Below are 16,047 nucleotides of genomic sequence, written 5' to 3'. Positions count from 1 at the left end.
AAATGTATGGGTGGTGCTGGGGTGTAAAGCGTAACAAAATTCTTTGTTCCCATCTTGCTTAAAACATCTCTCTCCTCCTCCCCCCCCCCCCCCAATATTGGGAAAAATGCAGTATTTAAAATGATGGCAGCCTAGTGCTACAGTTTTGCCATTAAACGGCGCTGTTCGGTTAAACATAATAGCATTGCCAAGAGGGGAAGTTTTCAATTCAAAATCACGTGGTCACTATCTAAATAAGCCAATCCTAAATACAGAAAGACTCCATAAGAAGAAAACCTGTTAAGGATGGGGTGGGGTTTTTTTTCTTCAACGAAGAGACGCCCGAAGACTTTGTATAGGAAGAGATTTGTGTAGCAATTTAGGTGTCTTTAGCACCGCCTGTAGTTACCCCCTTGGTTCCGCCCCACCTGTGGGATTGCCCTCTAGCCTCCACTGGTGACATAGATTATTATTATTATTATTATTATTATTATTATTATTTATTTATTTATATAGCACCATCAATGTACATGGTGCTGTACAGAGTAAAACAGTAAAAAGCAAGACCCTGCCGCATAGGCTTACAATCTAATAAAATCATAGTAAAACAATAAGGAGGGGAAGAGAAGGCAAACAGGCACAGGGTAGGGTAAGCAGGCACAGGGTAGGGTAAAACTAACAGTATAAAGTCTGCACATAGAGCAGGGTGGAGTAGGCTTATAGCCATAGAGAGGCTATAAGCCTACTGCTTTCCAGTGCTGCAGCTAGTTTAGACCCTGGGCGTAATGCTCTTAGGCTGCAATCCTATACATATTTAGACAGGCAAAAAAGTCCTAAGAGTTGGAGGACTTTTTCTGCCTAAACATGCATAGGATTGTGGCATTATGGGGACTTCCTTTAGATGGCTGCGTATATTGCTTCTTCAGTTATGAAGCGCGCAACCAAAATCTCTCTTCCACTCCATGCTTTGTTATAACGTCAACCCGGATTTAAAATCGTCGTCATCGTCTGAAGGTGTGCTGCTTTGCATTTTCAGCGCCGTCACGGCTGCAGGAATCAACTGGAGTTTGCTGCTGCTGGCCTCATCACTTGGCGCCAGTCTCTGGCTGGCCGTTTGGAGGGGGCCCCTGGGCTGCAGGGCCCTGAATTTAGGCCCCAAGGTCCAGTTTTAGGGCTGCACCTCAAGGTCTCGGAAGCATCCGCTTGTCCAGCGTGGGCAAGTTGAATGCTGGACTCTTTTGGAGGAAAGCCCTGTTCTGATTCAGCAGGGCTCTCCTTACGGGAAGGAGGGGGTGGGTGGGTGGGGGGCTGTTGTGTATTTTTCGCGCCGGGCAACGGCAATAACAAAGCCCCACTCAGCCCCCGCTCATATCCTCCTCCTCGTCCGCCTCCCTGTCCCCGCCCACGTCCCACCCTTTCCCTCCTCCGGCCCGAGGGTTTCCCCCCTCCCTTCTCAAGTACCACACCCAGCTCCCCTCCGGCCCCAGCCCCGAGCTCCTCTGCAGCCTGAACGTCTTCCCTTGGTCGGAGCATCACTCTCTGCTCCCCTCGCCTCGGGGGTCTCCGTTGCCGCAGCGTGCCTGCCCCTCCCCTGGAAGTAAGTCACTTTAAGGAGAAAACCTGGGGGTGGGTGATGGGGGTCGGAGGCACGCTCTGCTGGACAAGAGGGCTCTGGGGACGAAGGGGTTAAAAGAGCAGGCGCAGTTTTTATTCCTCTGTTGGGTATTGCGTTCCTACTTTGGCCGTTTTACTGGAGATATACCAAAAGTAGATCGGTTATAGACTTAAGAATTACAGTTAGTGCATTCCTTTGTTTCTTTAGTGTTCTTGATTAATTATTACGCGTGATCTTCTTTTTGTCGCCTGCAGTTTGTTAACTTTGTTTTTTCAGAATAAAATAAAATTTCATAGGTGGGGGGGGGAGAATTCCTGGGTTCTTTCGGAGAGAGAGGAAAGAGTTAAAAAAATGCCGAGAAAGTGGAAATCAGGAAATTAACACGGGTGTGTGTGTGTGTGTGTGTGTGTGTGTGTGTGTGTGTGTGTGTGATTAAGTTGTCCCGACACCTGAGGCTGGGGATGTCGGAGAAGAGCGTGTCCCGATTTAGGTCTGTTTGCAGCGCTCCTGTGGCATCGCGCCTCTGGTGTGTCACACCCCCTTGATAAGTTGTTTCTCTCTCCCCCCTCGTTCCCATTTTTTTTAAAAGAATGTGCTACGTAATGTTGAATTGCTTTCCTGGGGTAGATGTGGGGGGCTTTAGAAGTCGCTGGGATTGAGCTGCTGTCTGCTCCCAACTCCACCCCACCCACGCGCCTGCCCCTATATACTCCCCTTTTAAAAATGGAGGCAACGGAATGTATTGCGAATATAATTTTGGCAGCGCTTGCGGGGGTGGGGGTTGAGAGTGAGCGAGCGAGTGTTTGTGTGTACGTGCCGATGCTCGCCAATGAGATGCATATCTATAGTAAGCAGGTGTGTTAGTGGAATAACAACACCACGAGGAAAGTAAAAACAACCAAGGCTTTTAAGGTGCCTCCAGACTTGGAACCTGTGATCCTATTAATATGAAGTGAAACCCCCATTGAATATGGTGAGACTTAGGTTAAATTAACACTCGGAGGAGTGCACTTTAATAGGTTTATTGTAGCAGAAAAAGTTGCATCAGATGGAGTAGACCCATTGAAATGAATGCGGTTAAGTTAGTCTTGGCTAATTTGTCCCACTAGTTTCTCTAAGTAGGAATAACATTGGATACAGTTGTTAGGTTTGCAGACAAGCATGCAGAACAAGAGATGAAATGGTCAGTAATCCATGAAAGCCCATTTAGTGATGGCTAAATAGAAAAGATCTCCATCATCAGAGGCATTTTGCCTTTGAATACCAGCTCCTGGGCAGCAACAGCAGAGAGGAGCAATTGCTTTCATTCCCTGCATTGGGACCTTTGCAGAACCACGTTGTTGACCAGTGTGGGAAATACACGCAAGTTCTTAAATCTTTCAGATTTTAGGGTGCTACAAGGCTTTGAGTTGATCATAGCAACAACAACAATAAAAAAGAACACGTGGCTGTCTTACTCATAGATGAAAGTATGCAAGAGAGGCTGCAATCGCCTGTAGTTTTAGTTAGGACTAACTAATTTGTTAGTTAGGACTAACTAATTTGACTTTTCTCTGTGTGAATTTGCATCAGATCAGACTGTGCATCTCTTTGGTTTGTTGGATCGGATGTAGTATGTACAATAGCGCACATTTGTGACAATAGTGCATGTGTTCTGACCTGGGAGGCATGGCTTTGAGAGTGTGATGCGTTTTTGAAAGGGAGAGAAGTCTGTAATATGGGGGAATGTGTGCATGTGTGAAGTGGTGGACATCTCCATGGATATGTGTTATCATATAATCGTGTATGTATGTGGCACGTGCACACAATGGACTAGATGCTTAATGGGAGGAAGTAGCATGTGCAATAACAGTACTTTGGTATTTCCCTAGAATACTCTGTACTTCTCTTAGATACGTTTTTTTTATATACCATTGGCACACGCCCTGAATCTCTGGCAGCCTTCTCAAAAGCCAGCACAAGATACTCATACACAGTGATTTTTACTACTCCTGGGGTCTCCAACATGGTGCCCACCAGGCCCATTTAGTGCCCACCAGGCTCTCTGCCCCTCCTGGCTTTAATTTTATTATGTTTTTTAAAAAACACATGCGTTATGCAAAGCAAAGTGTTGCTCTCCAGTGCCATCTTTATTTGAGTTCCAAACAGTGATTTTGTGTTCTGAAGTTCAGACCCCCACCTCTGTGTTCTGCTTAGGTTCTTGGGCAAATTGCTTTTCTTTTTGTCTTCCCAGTTTGCCTTCTGGGAAATGAGTGATTTGTGACTAGCCATGCCCCCCAGGGCAGCCATTTTATCAATGGCCAAGCCCCCAAGGGCAGCCATTTTGCAGAGTGCCAATGAAACACTGAAAATTCCAGATGTGCTGATGAATCTAAGGTGGTCTATACCGTTGTTATTTATTCATGGCATAATAACTTCGGGTGGGTGGATGGGAAGGACCGGGGTTTTTTTTGGCTATTCATTATACTGTCCCTGGGCAACTGGAAAAGATTCTTACTCACCAGAGGTGACAGAGGATACTGTTATTTGGAAGACCAGGCTTTCAGATGAATTGGCACTTAAAAGAACAAACAGCAACTGCAATGTCATTCAAATATTTAGTTCCACAGTGCAGTACTGACGAATTTTGCCTCAAATGTTATAAAACGTCAACCCTTACTTTCTTCTCCCCCCCCCCCACGCCCCCCCTAAAGTATCCAGTTGCCCAGACAGGTCCCTTTTTCAAATCCATCACCATGTTTTGCAAATTGAGTTTAAAAATAATATATTTTTGTATTTTATTTGTTCACCGCTCCAAAATCCTCGGATAGGGAGGTGTATATATAAATATTGTAAATAAATAAATTAATTTAGTTTCAGCAGTTATGGTATGAAATGTTCAGACTATTTCATGGCTGTTAGAGAAGGGGAGTTAATATGCAAACCTACAGAGATTCCAGGATTCCCCAAATCTTATGAGCCCTGAACAATCCAAATGCGCCAGAACACTCGGAGAATCCCAAAACGTTGACTCCCAGGTTTACCCTGTTGTTATAGCAGGGGTGTGGAACTTCTTCCAGCCCACGGGCCGAGTTCCATTACACAGCAGCTCTCTGGGGCTGCATTCCAGTCATGGTTGGGGCCAAAAAAACAAACCCAAATACCAGCTTAATGTAGTGTAATGTAAGTAAGTTTGCCTTAGGAGAGGCATTTCGATCTGTTAGAAAGCAGAGGAAATGCACAAAAGCCAGGGAACAACTGGACAGGGGTGAGACCAGATGGCGTGGCCATCCTAGTGAACCCCGGAGGTCCAGGTAGGGATCTCAGTTGGTCTTGGTTTGTCCCCCAAGCCTGAGGTTCTGCATTCTTGCGTTTTTATGCAATGGGTTTTTCTCTGCATCATATATTTTGAGGCCCCAAACCTGGGTGGCTTTGGCCGAGAAGGGAGGGAGAGAGACAACCAGGTCTCCTAGCAGTCCTGCCTCTTGCACCCCTCTGTATTTGAAGCAGGGCTGTCCTTCTGCCCTGTAGTCTAGCTACATCATCTCAGCGCTGTCTCTGTGCCCTGGGCGTTTCCACGTCTTGTGCGCTCAAGGTTTCATGCTAAAATGGGGGACGTTTCACTGACTGATCTCTTGATAATGATCTGTCTTGCTTGCGGGAGCTGCACAACTTTTTCTTCCTTCTTCCAGAGAGTGTCTCTCTGATTGCTTAAGCTAGACAAGGTTGCTTAATCTAGACAAGGTTAACTTTACATCATGCTTTTAATTGTCACCACTTTGAATGATAAATTTCCCTTTAAATCTTGCTTCGTTTGTGAATTTGCTAGGCCTCTTTCAGTAAGCAGCTATCCTCTCCGTCTTGGATTCTTAATTTTCACATGGAGAGTAATTCTGTTGTGCCTTACACCATCCTTGCAGAACAGGGTGCCCTCCAGATGTCTTAGACTACAACTCCTAGTAGGGTGACCATATGAAAAGGAGGACAGGGCTCCTGTATCTTTAACAGTTGCATAGAAAAGGGAATTTCAGCAGGTGTCATTTGTATATATGGAGAACCTGGAGAAATTCCCTCTTCATCACAGCAGTTAAAGGTGCAGGAGCTATACTAGAGTCACCAGATTTCAAAGAGGGCAGGGCACCTGCAGCTTTAATTGTTGTGATGAAGAGGAAATTTTACCAGGTGTTGCATGAATAGCAATGACGCCTGCTGAAATTCCCTTTTCTATACAACTGTTAAAGATACAGGAGCCCTGTCCTCCTTTTCATATGGTCACCCTAACTCCTAGCATCCCCCAACCAGCCTGGAGGGCACTGATCTGCCTTACAGTGTTCTCATGATTACTGCAATAAAGTTATGTGAAGAGATTTGAAGGCTTCCGTTTCCTTTTTCAAACTCTTAAAGACTGAAGTGATGGAGTTTAATCATGTTAAAACCCACACTGTAAATGATTGTGAAGTGCTCTTGGGAGCATGCTAGTTAATTTAGGATTGTAAATCATTGGTCGTGCAATTCATGTGTTCAGCAGAATCAAGGAGAAACTGCCTTTTTCCTTGATTGTTCCACTTCAGAGTGCAGAGGGGGGAAGAGTTACTGCCTCATGGAAAAGGTTCTTGCACACAGAAAAGCAGTGTGCCAGTAAGAAGGGCAGGTTAAACTCTTCTCTTTGTGGTGTTAGTTTTCTAAATGCAAGGATTTAGAAAATGGGGAGGAGCAGAGGAGCATTCAGACATGCAGGTCATCTCCTGCAGTCTGAAGTGGTAGTAACTGTCTAGGAAAGCCAAAATAACTAACACAGCGATATGAGTCTGGGCAGGTCCCTTTTACTAGCAACTAACTCTTGGGGTTTGACTGGCAAAACTGCTTTAATTACCCTTTTGCAGTTGCACAATCAATCAGTGTAGTGACCACAATGCAAAGAAGGTAGATACCTCACGGGGGTGGGGGTTGTAGGACGCACGATAGGCAGGGTTTGAAGCCTGCCGTTTTATGATCCTCTCCCCTTTCCGCAGCCTCTTCCCTCCGTCTTTATCTCGCCCCCTTTTTTCTTCTTCTCCGCTCCCTCCTCATCTTAGCACAGCTAGTCCTGAGGGCCGGGGCTGCAGGGCTAACTCTTAAAGCGAGTTGAGCAAGGAGAGGAAGTTGTAGCTCCTCAATCCTTTTGGTGGGGTAACTGGCCTGGAGGGTTTACAAGAGAGAGGAGGGGGGAAAGACGCTGTGACTGTTTGGGCGGTGGCCCAGAAGGAAGACAGTGCGGCTGGCTGTGAGCCCAGGAGGAGCGTTTCTCTCCCACCCACCTCAGCTCCGAAGTGGAACATGATTGAAACCAAATGTCCAACTTTGGATAAAGAGGGGTTTTCTCCTGGCCATATATGGGTAACAGTGCAAAAGAGCTCTCACCCCTCCCACGTCCATATCTCCGCCTTTCCCAGCTCTCACCGCTGTCTCTGCAGGAAATCCAGAGGAGGAAGCGTCTTCTAGCAATAAAGGCCGACAGCTCTTTTGCTCCAGAGTTCCTGGCGCATGTTGCCCGTAACCAAATTTTAACGCACTGGAAACGCTTTTCAGAGCCCCATGTGTTCCGCCCCCAGGAACTCCCATCTGCCCACCCAGCGCACTGTAATCACTTATGTCTAGGTATATGGAGATGTTGTTATGGCTCAGTGGTGGAGCATGTGCTTTTCATCCAGAAAGTCACAGGTTCGATTTCCAGCGTATCCACATAGGGCTGGTAATACGCTGTCAATCGTTGTCAACAATAGAGGGCTTGATGGTTTGCATAAGGCAGCTTATGTTCCTATGAAGTGATACTAGCAGTTGTGGTTAGACACCGTGCCGACTGTGGCAAGGGTGGGTGAAATACCCAGCACAGAAAGGAAACTGCCACAAAGCCAACCTTTGCAACAGTTCTTGTGATCTCTGTTTATATAAAAGATGTATATGCACACACTCTTATTATGTATGCAAATCCGAAAAACAAGTAGTTCAATCAAAGCAAACGTAACGCCAGTATGCTGCCCAGAGAGCTTTGGTAATGGGGCAGCGTAGAAATATGGTAAACAAACCAAAATGGATAAAACACCAGAAAAAAACCACCTTGATAGGACATTAACATGTTTGAAGAAGTAAGACATGTTTTGCCTGGTATTTAAAAGATCATGGTGTTGATGCCAGAGTGCTATATAACATTTTTCACTGAGTAGGGAGGGGGAAAATCATACACATCCTTTCAGCAACATTCTGCCTCTTGGTCCCATCTTGGTTTTTAAAACCCACGTTTATATTTTATTCCTAAAACTGAGGAAGAACTGCTCAGAAATCCTGAATCCTTCCGGTGAGCTCAAGCAGATGCAGGTATCTTATGGTTACCTCTATGGATGTTTTGCTCTCCCTCGGTCTAGTGCAATAACCCAGACGTCACCAACGTGGTGAATTCTAGCTACATTGGGCTTCAACTACCATCATCCCCAGCCAAACTACTGGCTGGAGAAGATCAGAGTTGAAGTCAAATGTATCTGGAGGGGACCAGGTTGGAGAAGGCTGTTCTAAGGTGATGTCTCCCAGCGTTGGGTCTCATCATCCCCAGGTCCCATCATCCCCAACCAGTATTCAAAGTATGAAGAGCAATGTTGTTGCCACCGTGTGGGCCTTTTTTTCTAGTCTTGGGATGCTCTGGAGCCATACCTGTTCCGCCTTACCCATCTTTTAAGATCAGCAAGAGGGGCCCTTCTCATTTGCCCATCTGTGAGAGCAATTTAGGTGAGTCATCACACATGAGAGGGCCTTCTCTGCAGCGGCCCCACACTTTTGGAACAAGCTCCCATCGGTGGTCCGCCATACTCCGAAATAGCAGGCTCTTTAGAAGGCCTTGAAACATATTATTTTACCATGGCCTTCTCTTGATGTGACTGCTGTTGTTTCTGCTATTGCCATTCTTCCTGTTTTTATTGCTGTTTTTTATTGGGGGAAGGTTATTGCCATTTTATTGTGTTAATGTTTTTACTGCTTTTAATCTTTTAACTGTTTTAATCTATTTTATTGCTGTCAGACGCATTTGGAGGGCTTCTGCCCTGAAAGGCGGCCAAGAAATGTTTTAAATAAATAAATATGTTCCCCAGTCTGGTGCCCTCCAGCTGTGTTGGATTGCAACTCCCATCATCCCCAGCTAGCAAGCTCTGTGGTAATGGGAGTTCCAGTCCAGTACATCTGGAGCATGGCAGGTCGTGGAAGACTGCACCAGCCCCATGTGGAAGGATGAATTATTTCTTTGACTCACTTCCTGCTTCATTTCCTGTGGTTATATTCCGGATGGCCTCCGGCAGTCGTCCCCCATCCCCACCCCCGAACAAGCTTCCTGGTAACAGCCTTGCCAATAAACAAACCGTTGCTGTCCCCAATCATATATTTGCCATTTTATATTTTGGTAGGCTGCAGGCTAATACTGTTCAAATGTGCACCTCTCTTTTTGATGTTTATTTCACGCCGAGAGCAAAGTTGATACCCGACTCTGTCTCTGGTCATTCTGATAGATGCCCCGTTGTGGGACATTGTTAATACTCCCAAGTTTGACAGATGAGGAAATTTGAAGTGGAGAGGATTTGAGTGACATGCCCAAGGCCACCTGCTGCATTTGTGGCTGAGCAAGAATTTGAATCCAGATCCAAGTGAGAGTGTCTACCCACTGATTCAGAATATGTGGCCTCTACCACATTGGGACTCTTTTTGATGGTTTCCGTATTGATTACTTGAAGTATTTTTATCCTGCTTCTCAGCCAAAAAGTCTCCTGGAGAGGGTTCATTGCAATCAGTAAAAACAGGATAGACCCCACCTGCTGTCTTACAATTAAAGGAGACCCGACACGGAAGGAAAAAAGTGGGGAGGAAAACTTCCAAGTCCTCTTTCAGCAGGGCTGGTGAAATCACCCTACTTCCTGTCTCATCTCCCTCTGTAGCCCGTTCAGACAACACGCTAAACCATGCTGCTTAACCACAAAATGGTTCCGTTAACCATTTTGTGGTTAAGCAGCATGGTTTAGCGTGTTGTCTGAACGGGGCCACAGAGGGAAACTGAGACGGGAAGTAGGGTCATTCCACCAGCCCTGGAATGAATGGAAGTAGGGACAAAGAAAATAATTGCCTTGCTGGATCAGACTGTGTTCCAGCAGCCTGTTTCCAACAGAGGCTAGTCAAATTAGAACACCAACATGGCAGCCTTTACCTGTGCTTTGTTCCTAACCCTGTTTTTCTGAGATATACTGCCTCTTGAGATAGAAGCCCCATTGAGCTGTGCTGGCTAATGGGTATTAGTTGGCCAGACCTCCACAGGAATTGTTGAATTGTTCTAAAGAAAAATATGCCATTCTAAGCTGTCACCACATCCTTGTGGTATCAAATTCTGTTCTTATTATCGGGAATGAGGCTCAAGACAGTCAGCTTTGCTGGACGACCTCAGTTTCTTTGATGGTGTGTGTGTGTGTGTGTGTGTGTGTGTGTGTGTGTGTGTGTGTGTGAGAGAGAGAGAGAGAGAGAGAGAGAGAGAGAGAGAACAGTCCTGTTAGGTTAAAGTATGCCACAGACGGGGGGGGGGCTTGCATATATGCCCTGTAGATTCCATGGTGGCTGCACAGTGGCACTGCATTGGTTATGTGGCACAGCCACCACAGGCTTCCCCCCCCCCCCAAACAGCCCTCTTAAAAAGTCACTGACTTGCCTCGACTTTTTCCTTTACTCCGAGGTCACCACCATCTTTGCTGTGTCTGTTACTGGTGACCTCGCTCCGGATTGAGGCTGGGAGCAGTCAAGGGTGAATCGAGGTCCGGGGTAGCTCAGGGGATGTGCAAGAAGGCCGGGCAGAGGGAGGGCTCGATGAGCCGAAGGCAGCTTTGCACTGCCTGCAAAGCTGTGGAGATTTGCCGCTTCCATGCAGCTGCAATGCTGTGGGATTTTGAGGGAATGAGCAGCAAAGCGATGTCATCAAGACACTCCCTGGGTAAATAGGTTGTTAGACTTACTACATTTTTATCTTCCTCCAAGTACCTCAGAATGGTGTACATCAGGGTGAGGAATCTTCCCCCCCGCCCCCAAGAGGTCATGTTCTCTTGCGGGGTCATCTGTTGAGGTGGGTGCGGGCCAGTGGTGGGTGGGCTGGGTGGGGTTCCTTTCTTCCATTTTTATACTCATCAGAGCCCTATGAGGTAACTTTGGTTGACTGACGGTGACTGGTCCAAGTTCACCCAATAAGTTTCATGGATGATTTAGGGATTTGAATCTGGGTCTACTCTGACCACTAACTCAGGGGTGGAGAACTTCTGGGCCTTCAGTTGATGTTGGACTATGGCTCCCATTATCCCTGACCACTGGTCATGCTGGTTGGGGATGATAGGGGTTGGAGTCCAACAACAACAACTGGAGGGCCACACAGATTCCCCATCCCTGCTCTGTACACCACACTGCCATTCTAAGAGGCAGTCACATGTGAGACAGCCTTTTCCAAACTGGTGCCCTCCAGGTGTGTTGGGATACAACTCCCATCACCCCCAGTTGGCATGTCCATTGACCTGCTGGCTGGGGACAATGGGCATTGTGGTTCAACACAACTGGAGGGCACTAGGGTGGAGAAGGCTGATATAAGGTGAACCAGTGAGTGAGATGAGGGTCCTGTCCCCCTTCCCCAGAGCCATGTACAACTTGGATCTTAATGATGTATCTTCATTCTTCTCCCTAGATCTTTCCACGATGCCGGTTACTCGCTCCAAATCCGTGGGCAACACCAGTGCCCTGACTTCTCAGCTGGGCATCGTCCGCCTGTTGGAAGTCCTTTTCACGTGCGTTGCTTTCAGCCTGGTGGTCCACCGGCGTGCCTGGAGTGGGCATGACGGCGACTGGTGCCTGTTCTCATGGTGCATTTGCTTCGCCATCACTATCGTCGTCTTGATAGTGGAGTTTGCCGGCCTTCAGCACCGCATCCCCGTCTCCTGGAAGAACTTCCCCATCACTTTTGCCATGTACGCCACCTTGATGTGTCTCTCTGCTTCCATTATCTACCCAGTATCCCATATCAAGAACCAACCCTACCTTAGCAGAGAAGAGCGTGGATACCGCATTTCTGCCACTGTGTTTTCTTGCCTTGCCTGCTTGGCTTACTCCACTGAGGTCACCATCACCAAAGCCAAACCAGGAGAAGTCACTGGCTACATGGCCACAGTCCCTGGGCTGCTCAAAGTGGTGGAGACCTTTGTTGCCTGCATCATCTTTGTCTTCATCAGCGATCCCGTTTCTTACAACAGCCAGGAAGCTCTCCAGTGGTGCATGGCCGTCTACTGCATCTGTTTCATCCTCTCACTGGTGGTCATCATCCTTTGCATCGGCGAATGCACCGGCTGGCTGCCGTGTCCATTCAACAAGTTCCTCAGTGGCTACACTCTTTTGGCAGTGCTCATGTACGCAACAGCCACAATCATCTGGCCCATCTATAAGTTTGACAGAAAACACAGTGGAACTCCATCTCGACCCAGCTACTGTCAAAACCAATTCTGCCCGTGGGACAAGTTGGTGGCCATTGCCGTGCTGACAGCTTTCAATCTGCTGGTGTACCTTGCTGACCTGGTGTATTCCGCCCGGCTCATATTCATCCAAGGGTAGACGGTTGTTGTCAAGAGAGAGGAAAGAAGGAAGTAGGCAACAGAAGGGGAAGGAAATAGATACCGTATTTCAAATTGCCTTTCCCTCTTCCCTTTCCATTGTCCTTTTTCTTTCTTTTTTGCTTTTGTCCTTTCACCTCTTCTTCCCTCCTTTCATTTCCACTCTCTTCTCTCCCTCTCTTTCTCTCTCTCAAACATTCCTTTTTGCCAGGCTTCCCAATAACCCTCAACGCCATCTCTTCCTTTCTCGTTCCACCTCGCACGCTTCATGTACTGCATGCCTGTTCTCTGCGCCCCCGTTCCGTGCCCATTGCACGAGCGCTCTTTCCTTCTGCGCATTGCTCGGGGGTCTTTCCTATTTGAGTTGTGCGCTTGTTCTTTGCTCTCCCTGTACATTTGCAAGGTGTAGCTACATGAGAGCTCCCAAGATTCCAGGGCACGAGGGTGGCACTATTTAAATGGGTGGTAATTGGAGGTCCATGTACCAGTAGGGAGAGAAGTATGTAGGGGGTGCTATCCTTGAATGAAATAGAATGCTGCCATCCGCCATTTGTTACAAGCCAGGACATTCTCATCTGACATACACCTCCCTGAATTCTTCTTGAATATCTGTTGCCTAGTTCACAGACCTCTCTTTCTCTACCATTGCATGTACACTCCTTCCATATCCCATGTTCTTCATCACCTTCTGGTCCTCATGTCCCAGTCACCACTGTCTTACAGTTGTTAGTTGCTTCAGGGCTGGAGAGTCGAAGTGGGAAGAAATCAAGCTTATTCATATGTATCTTTCCAGCGGACAGGTAACCCTGCCGGAGCTCTGCTCTGTTCGCAGGAAGGAAGAGTCCCCTTTAAAGAACATATTAGTCTGGCAGTTAAAAATAAAACCAAAAATCCAGCTCCCTTGTCAAGAACCTTAAAGTCAATGGGATTATTTTCTCACTTTCTAAAAGAACACTGTACTTTCTGGGGCTTTCCTAAATGCACTTCTTAGTCATCAATTAATTTCCTAGATGCAGCTCCCATTGAAATGAATGGGGGCTGCATAGGAGCAGTGCTACATTGGGTAGTTTAATTTGGTACTTCAGTGAAGAGTTTATTCTGTTTTAAGAAGACGCCATTCAAAATACTGTATGGAAAGTAAAAAATAATAATCATGCCTTCTTGCTGAAAGAACCGCCCAGAGAGCTTCAGTTATTGGGCGGTATAAAAATGTAATAAAATAAACAAATAAATAAATAAATAAAGATTAAAGGTAATGTGTTTACTTCTGGCTAACAGCTTTTTGTGAGAGAAAGCTATGCAATTCCCAAAACGATTTACGTGGGAGCTGCTGATTCTGGCAGCGCCAGAGGTAGCTTCCAATTGGGTTTAGGAAAATAAACAGTATTTTCTTGGAGGTTAAAAACAAAATGATTAAACTTAGCGGCTTTAAATGGTACACCATTGCCATGCCAAAAAACAGTATCTGCATTGGAGCAGCACTTTAATTATTACCCTAAGGATTAAAAAATCCTTGCCTGCAATGTTCTAAAAGGCAGTGCCTTATACAAAAGGCAGCTTCATTCATAAAAAAAGTACCTTGCCTTTTAAAATTTGGCACTTAAAAAAAAAAAAAAGCCTGCCGTTGAGCGTCTTTAAGACAGCTGCTTTAGTTTTTCTTGCTGAAAAAAATAACATCACGAAACTATTCCGTGAAGTGTTAAATGTGTAACTTTGCCCTTTTTTTGGTTGCTGATCCAGTATTTAAATACAAAAATATTCCAGGGGAGATGACTTAGACAACATTACTTCCCCACTTGATGGTGTTAATGATGGCAACGTTCTCTTCCCATCAGTTCAGTGCTAGAACTTTGTTTTATGTATTTTTTAAAAAAATGAATTTATCATACTGTTCTTTTCATTTGCCTTTTTATACTTCTAAACATGATGTAACATAGACAGAAATAGAGGCTTTCTCCCCTGCTTCAGTTATCCTTAAGTCAATTTTACCTTAACTGCAATGCTGTTTGTGAGTGTATTTTTTAAATAAAGATACGTGTATAAAATAAAGGAGCAATGATACAATAAAGTGCTGTGATGCCCTTTTGTTTTAGTTTCTGCTAAGGCACGCAGAAGAAATCCAGCCATTGAGAAGGCTGGGTGGTTACAATAAGAACAGAGCTTCTGTCTTTGCTAGCCTTACACGGATAAGGCATATCTAAAGCTTGCAGCTCTATAATGCAACAAGCTACACCCATGTGCTAAATTTTTCTCTTCTACAGGAGCTGATGTCTTATTTTGCATCTCTTCACTCTAAGCAAAGTGATTTGTCTTCTGTAATTTTGAATATACAACTTTATGTAGGGCTGGTGTTGGTACCTGGCGTCTTTGGGCAGGTGCCAGGACACTGACAGGCCAGCTGCTGATCCATAACCTCAAACCCCTTTACTCTTTTTTTTCTAGCTCAGCACTTGAAGCATTGCCATGTTGCTGAATCTGTCCACCCTTTCAATTTCCTACAATGCCCCTGAGCATCGTTCTGAGGCATTCTGGGAAATTCAAAGGGTGGATAGCCACAGTGGCTCAACGCTGCATGGAGGGCTGCCACCATAGCTAGATAAGCCTCCAGGGCCCACTGACTGAAGACTGAGTCCTACAGAAAGCCTTGGTCTTTCTATGTGGAGTCGACCCTGCTTTTGTGTATGAAATCTAGTACCTGGTATCAATGTGTATGTGGGATAGGGGTGTGCCTTAGTTTTGTAGTAAAGGAGAAGTTGAAATGAAAGGAGCTCATTTGTTACTATTAAAGAAATAAATGCTGCAGAGTTCCAAATTCTGTATTGGCTCCGTTCAGAAGACACCTTAAACCACGGTGGTTAAGCCAGAAAGCCGGGCTGTGTTCAGAAGACACCTTAAACCATGGCTTTAACCACGGTTAAGCCAGAAAGCCTTATTCACCGTGGTTAAAGCCATGGTTTAAGGTGTCTTCTGAACACAACCTGGCTTTCTGGCTTAACCACCGTGGTTAAAGCGTCTTCTGAACGGGTAGAAGAAAGAGAGGCGACCTCTGGTGTGTGTAAATAAACAATGAAAGTTTTATTTTTGTAACGACATAAAAATGCTCAACGTTTTGGATTCAGAAGAATCCTTCCTCAGGAGCTAAAACAAATAGGTTACAAAACCGTTATTTAATATAAAAGAAAAAGAAAACCTATCGGTTTTGTATCCTAGAGTAATGAAGGAGCTAGCAGAAGAACTCTCAGAACCTTTGTCTATTATCTTTGCAAAATCATGGATGATGGGTGAGGTGCCGGATGACTGGAGGAGGGCTAACGTTGTCCCTATCTTCAAAAAGGGCAAAAAGGAGGAACCTGGGAACTACAGACCAGTCAGTCTGACATCCATCCCTGGGAAAATTCTGGAGCAATTATAAAGAAGTCAATCTGTAAACACCTTGAAATCAATGCAGTGATTACTAGAAGCCAACATGGATTTGTCAGGAACAAATCCTGTCAGACTAATTTGATTTCATTTTTTGATAGGATAACCTCCCTTGTGGACCATGGGAAGGCTGTGGACGTCATATATCTTGACTTCAGCAAAGCTTTTGACAAATTACCACATGACATTCTGATTAACAAACTAGCTAAAAGTGGGCTAGATGGAACAACTATTAGGTGGATTCACAGTTGGCTACAGAATCGGACTCAAAGTGTACTTTTCAATGGAACCTTCTCAAACTGGGGAGAGGCAACGAGTGGGGTGCCGCAGTGCTCAGTCCTGGGCCCAGTGCTCTTCAACATTTTTATTAATGATTTGGACGAGGAGGTGCAGGGAACACTGATCAAATTTGCA

The 16,047-nt window shown here is 45.7% G+C and overlaps 1 protein-coding gene across 1 annotated transcript; it reads left to right on the top strand.

Moving 5' to 3' along the window:
• The first annotated feature begins 1,451 nt into the window (after positions 1 to 1,451).
• MYADM (myeloid associated differentiation marker) lies at positions 1,452 to 14,281 on the top strand. Its single transcript, XM_063137661.1, has 2 exons — positions 1,452 to 1,576; positions 11,298 to 14,281. Exon 2 carries the CDS (start codon positions 11,309 to 11,311, stop codon positions 12,212 to 12,214), a length of 906 nt encoding a protein of 301 aa, XP_062993731.1. The 5' UTR covers positions 1,452 to 1,576; positions 11,298 to 11,308; the 3' UTR covers positions 12,215 to 14,281.
• Positions 14,282 to 16,047: the final 1,766 nt, after the last annotated feature.

The sequence above is a fragment of the Elgaria multicarinata genome, chromosome 11 (assembly GCF_023053635.1).
Source record: "Elgaria multicarinata webbii isolate HBS135686 ecotype San Diego chromosome 11, rElgMul1.1.pri, whole genome shotgun sequence".
NCBI classification, from domain to species: domain Eukaryota; kingdom Metazoa; phylum Chordata; class Lepidosauria; order Squamata; family Anguidae; genus Elgaria; species Elgaria multicarinata.
The sequence above is the reverse complement of the archived record's forward strand: the minus strand, read 5'-3'. Positions and strand labels throughout refer to the sequence as shown.

Bases quoted from the DNA above. Each gene is read 5' to 3' on its own strand.
- MYADM (XM_063137661.1), top strand. From the start codon at position 11,309: ATGCCGGTTACTCGCTCCAAATCCGTGGGCAACACCAGTGCCCTGACT.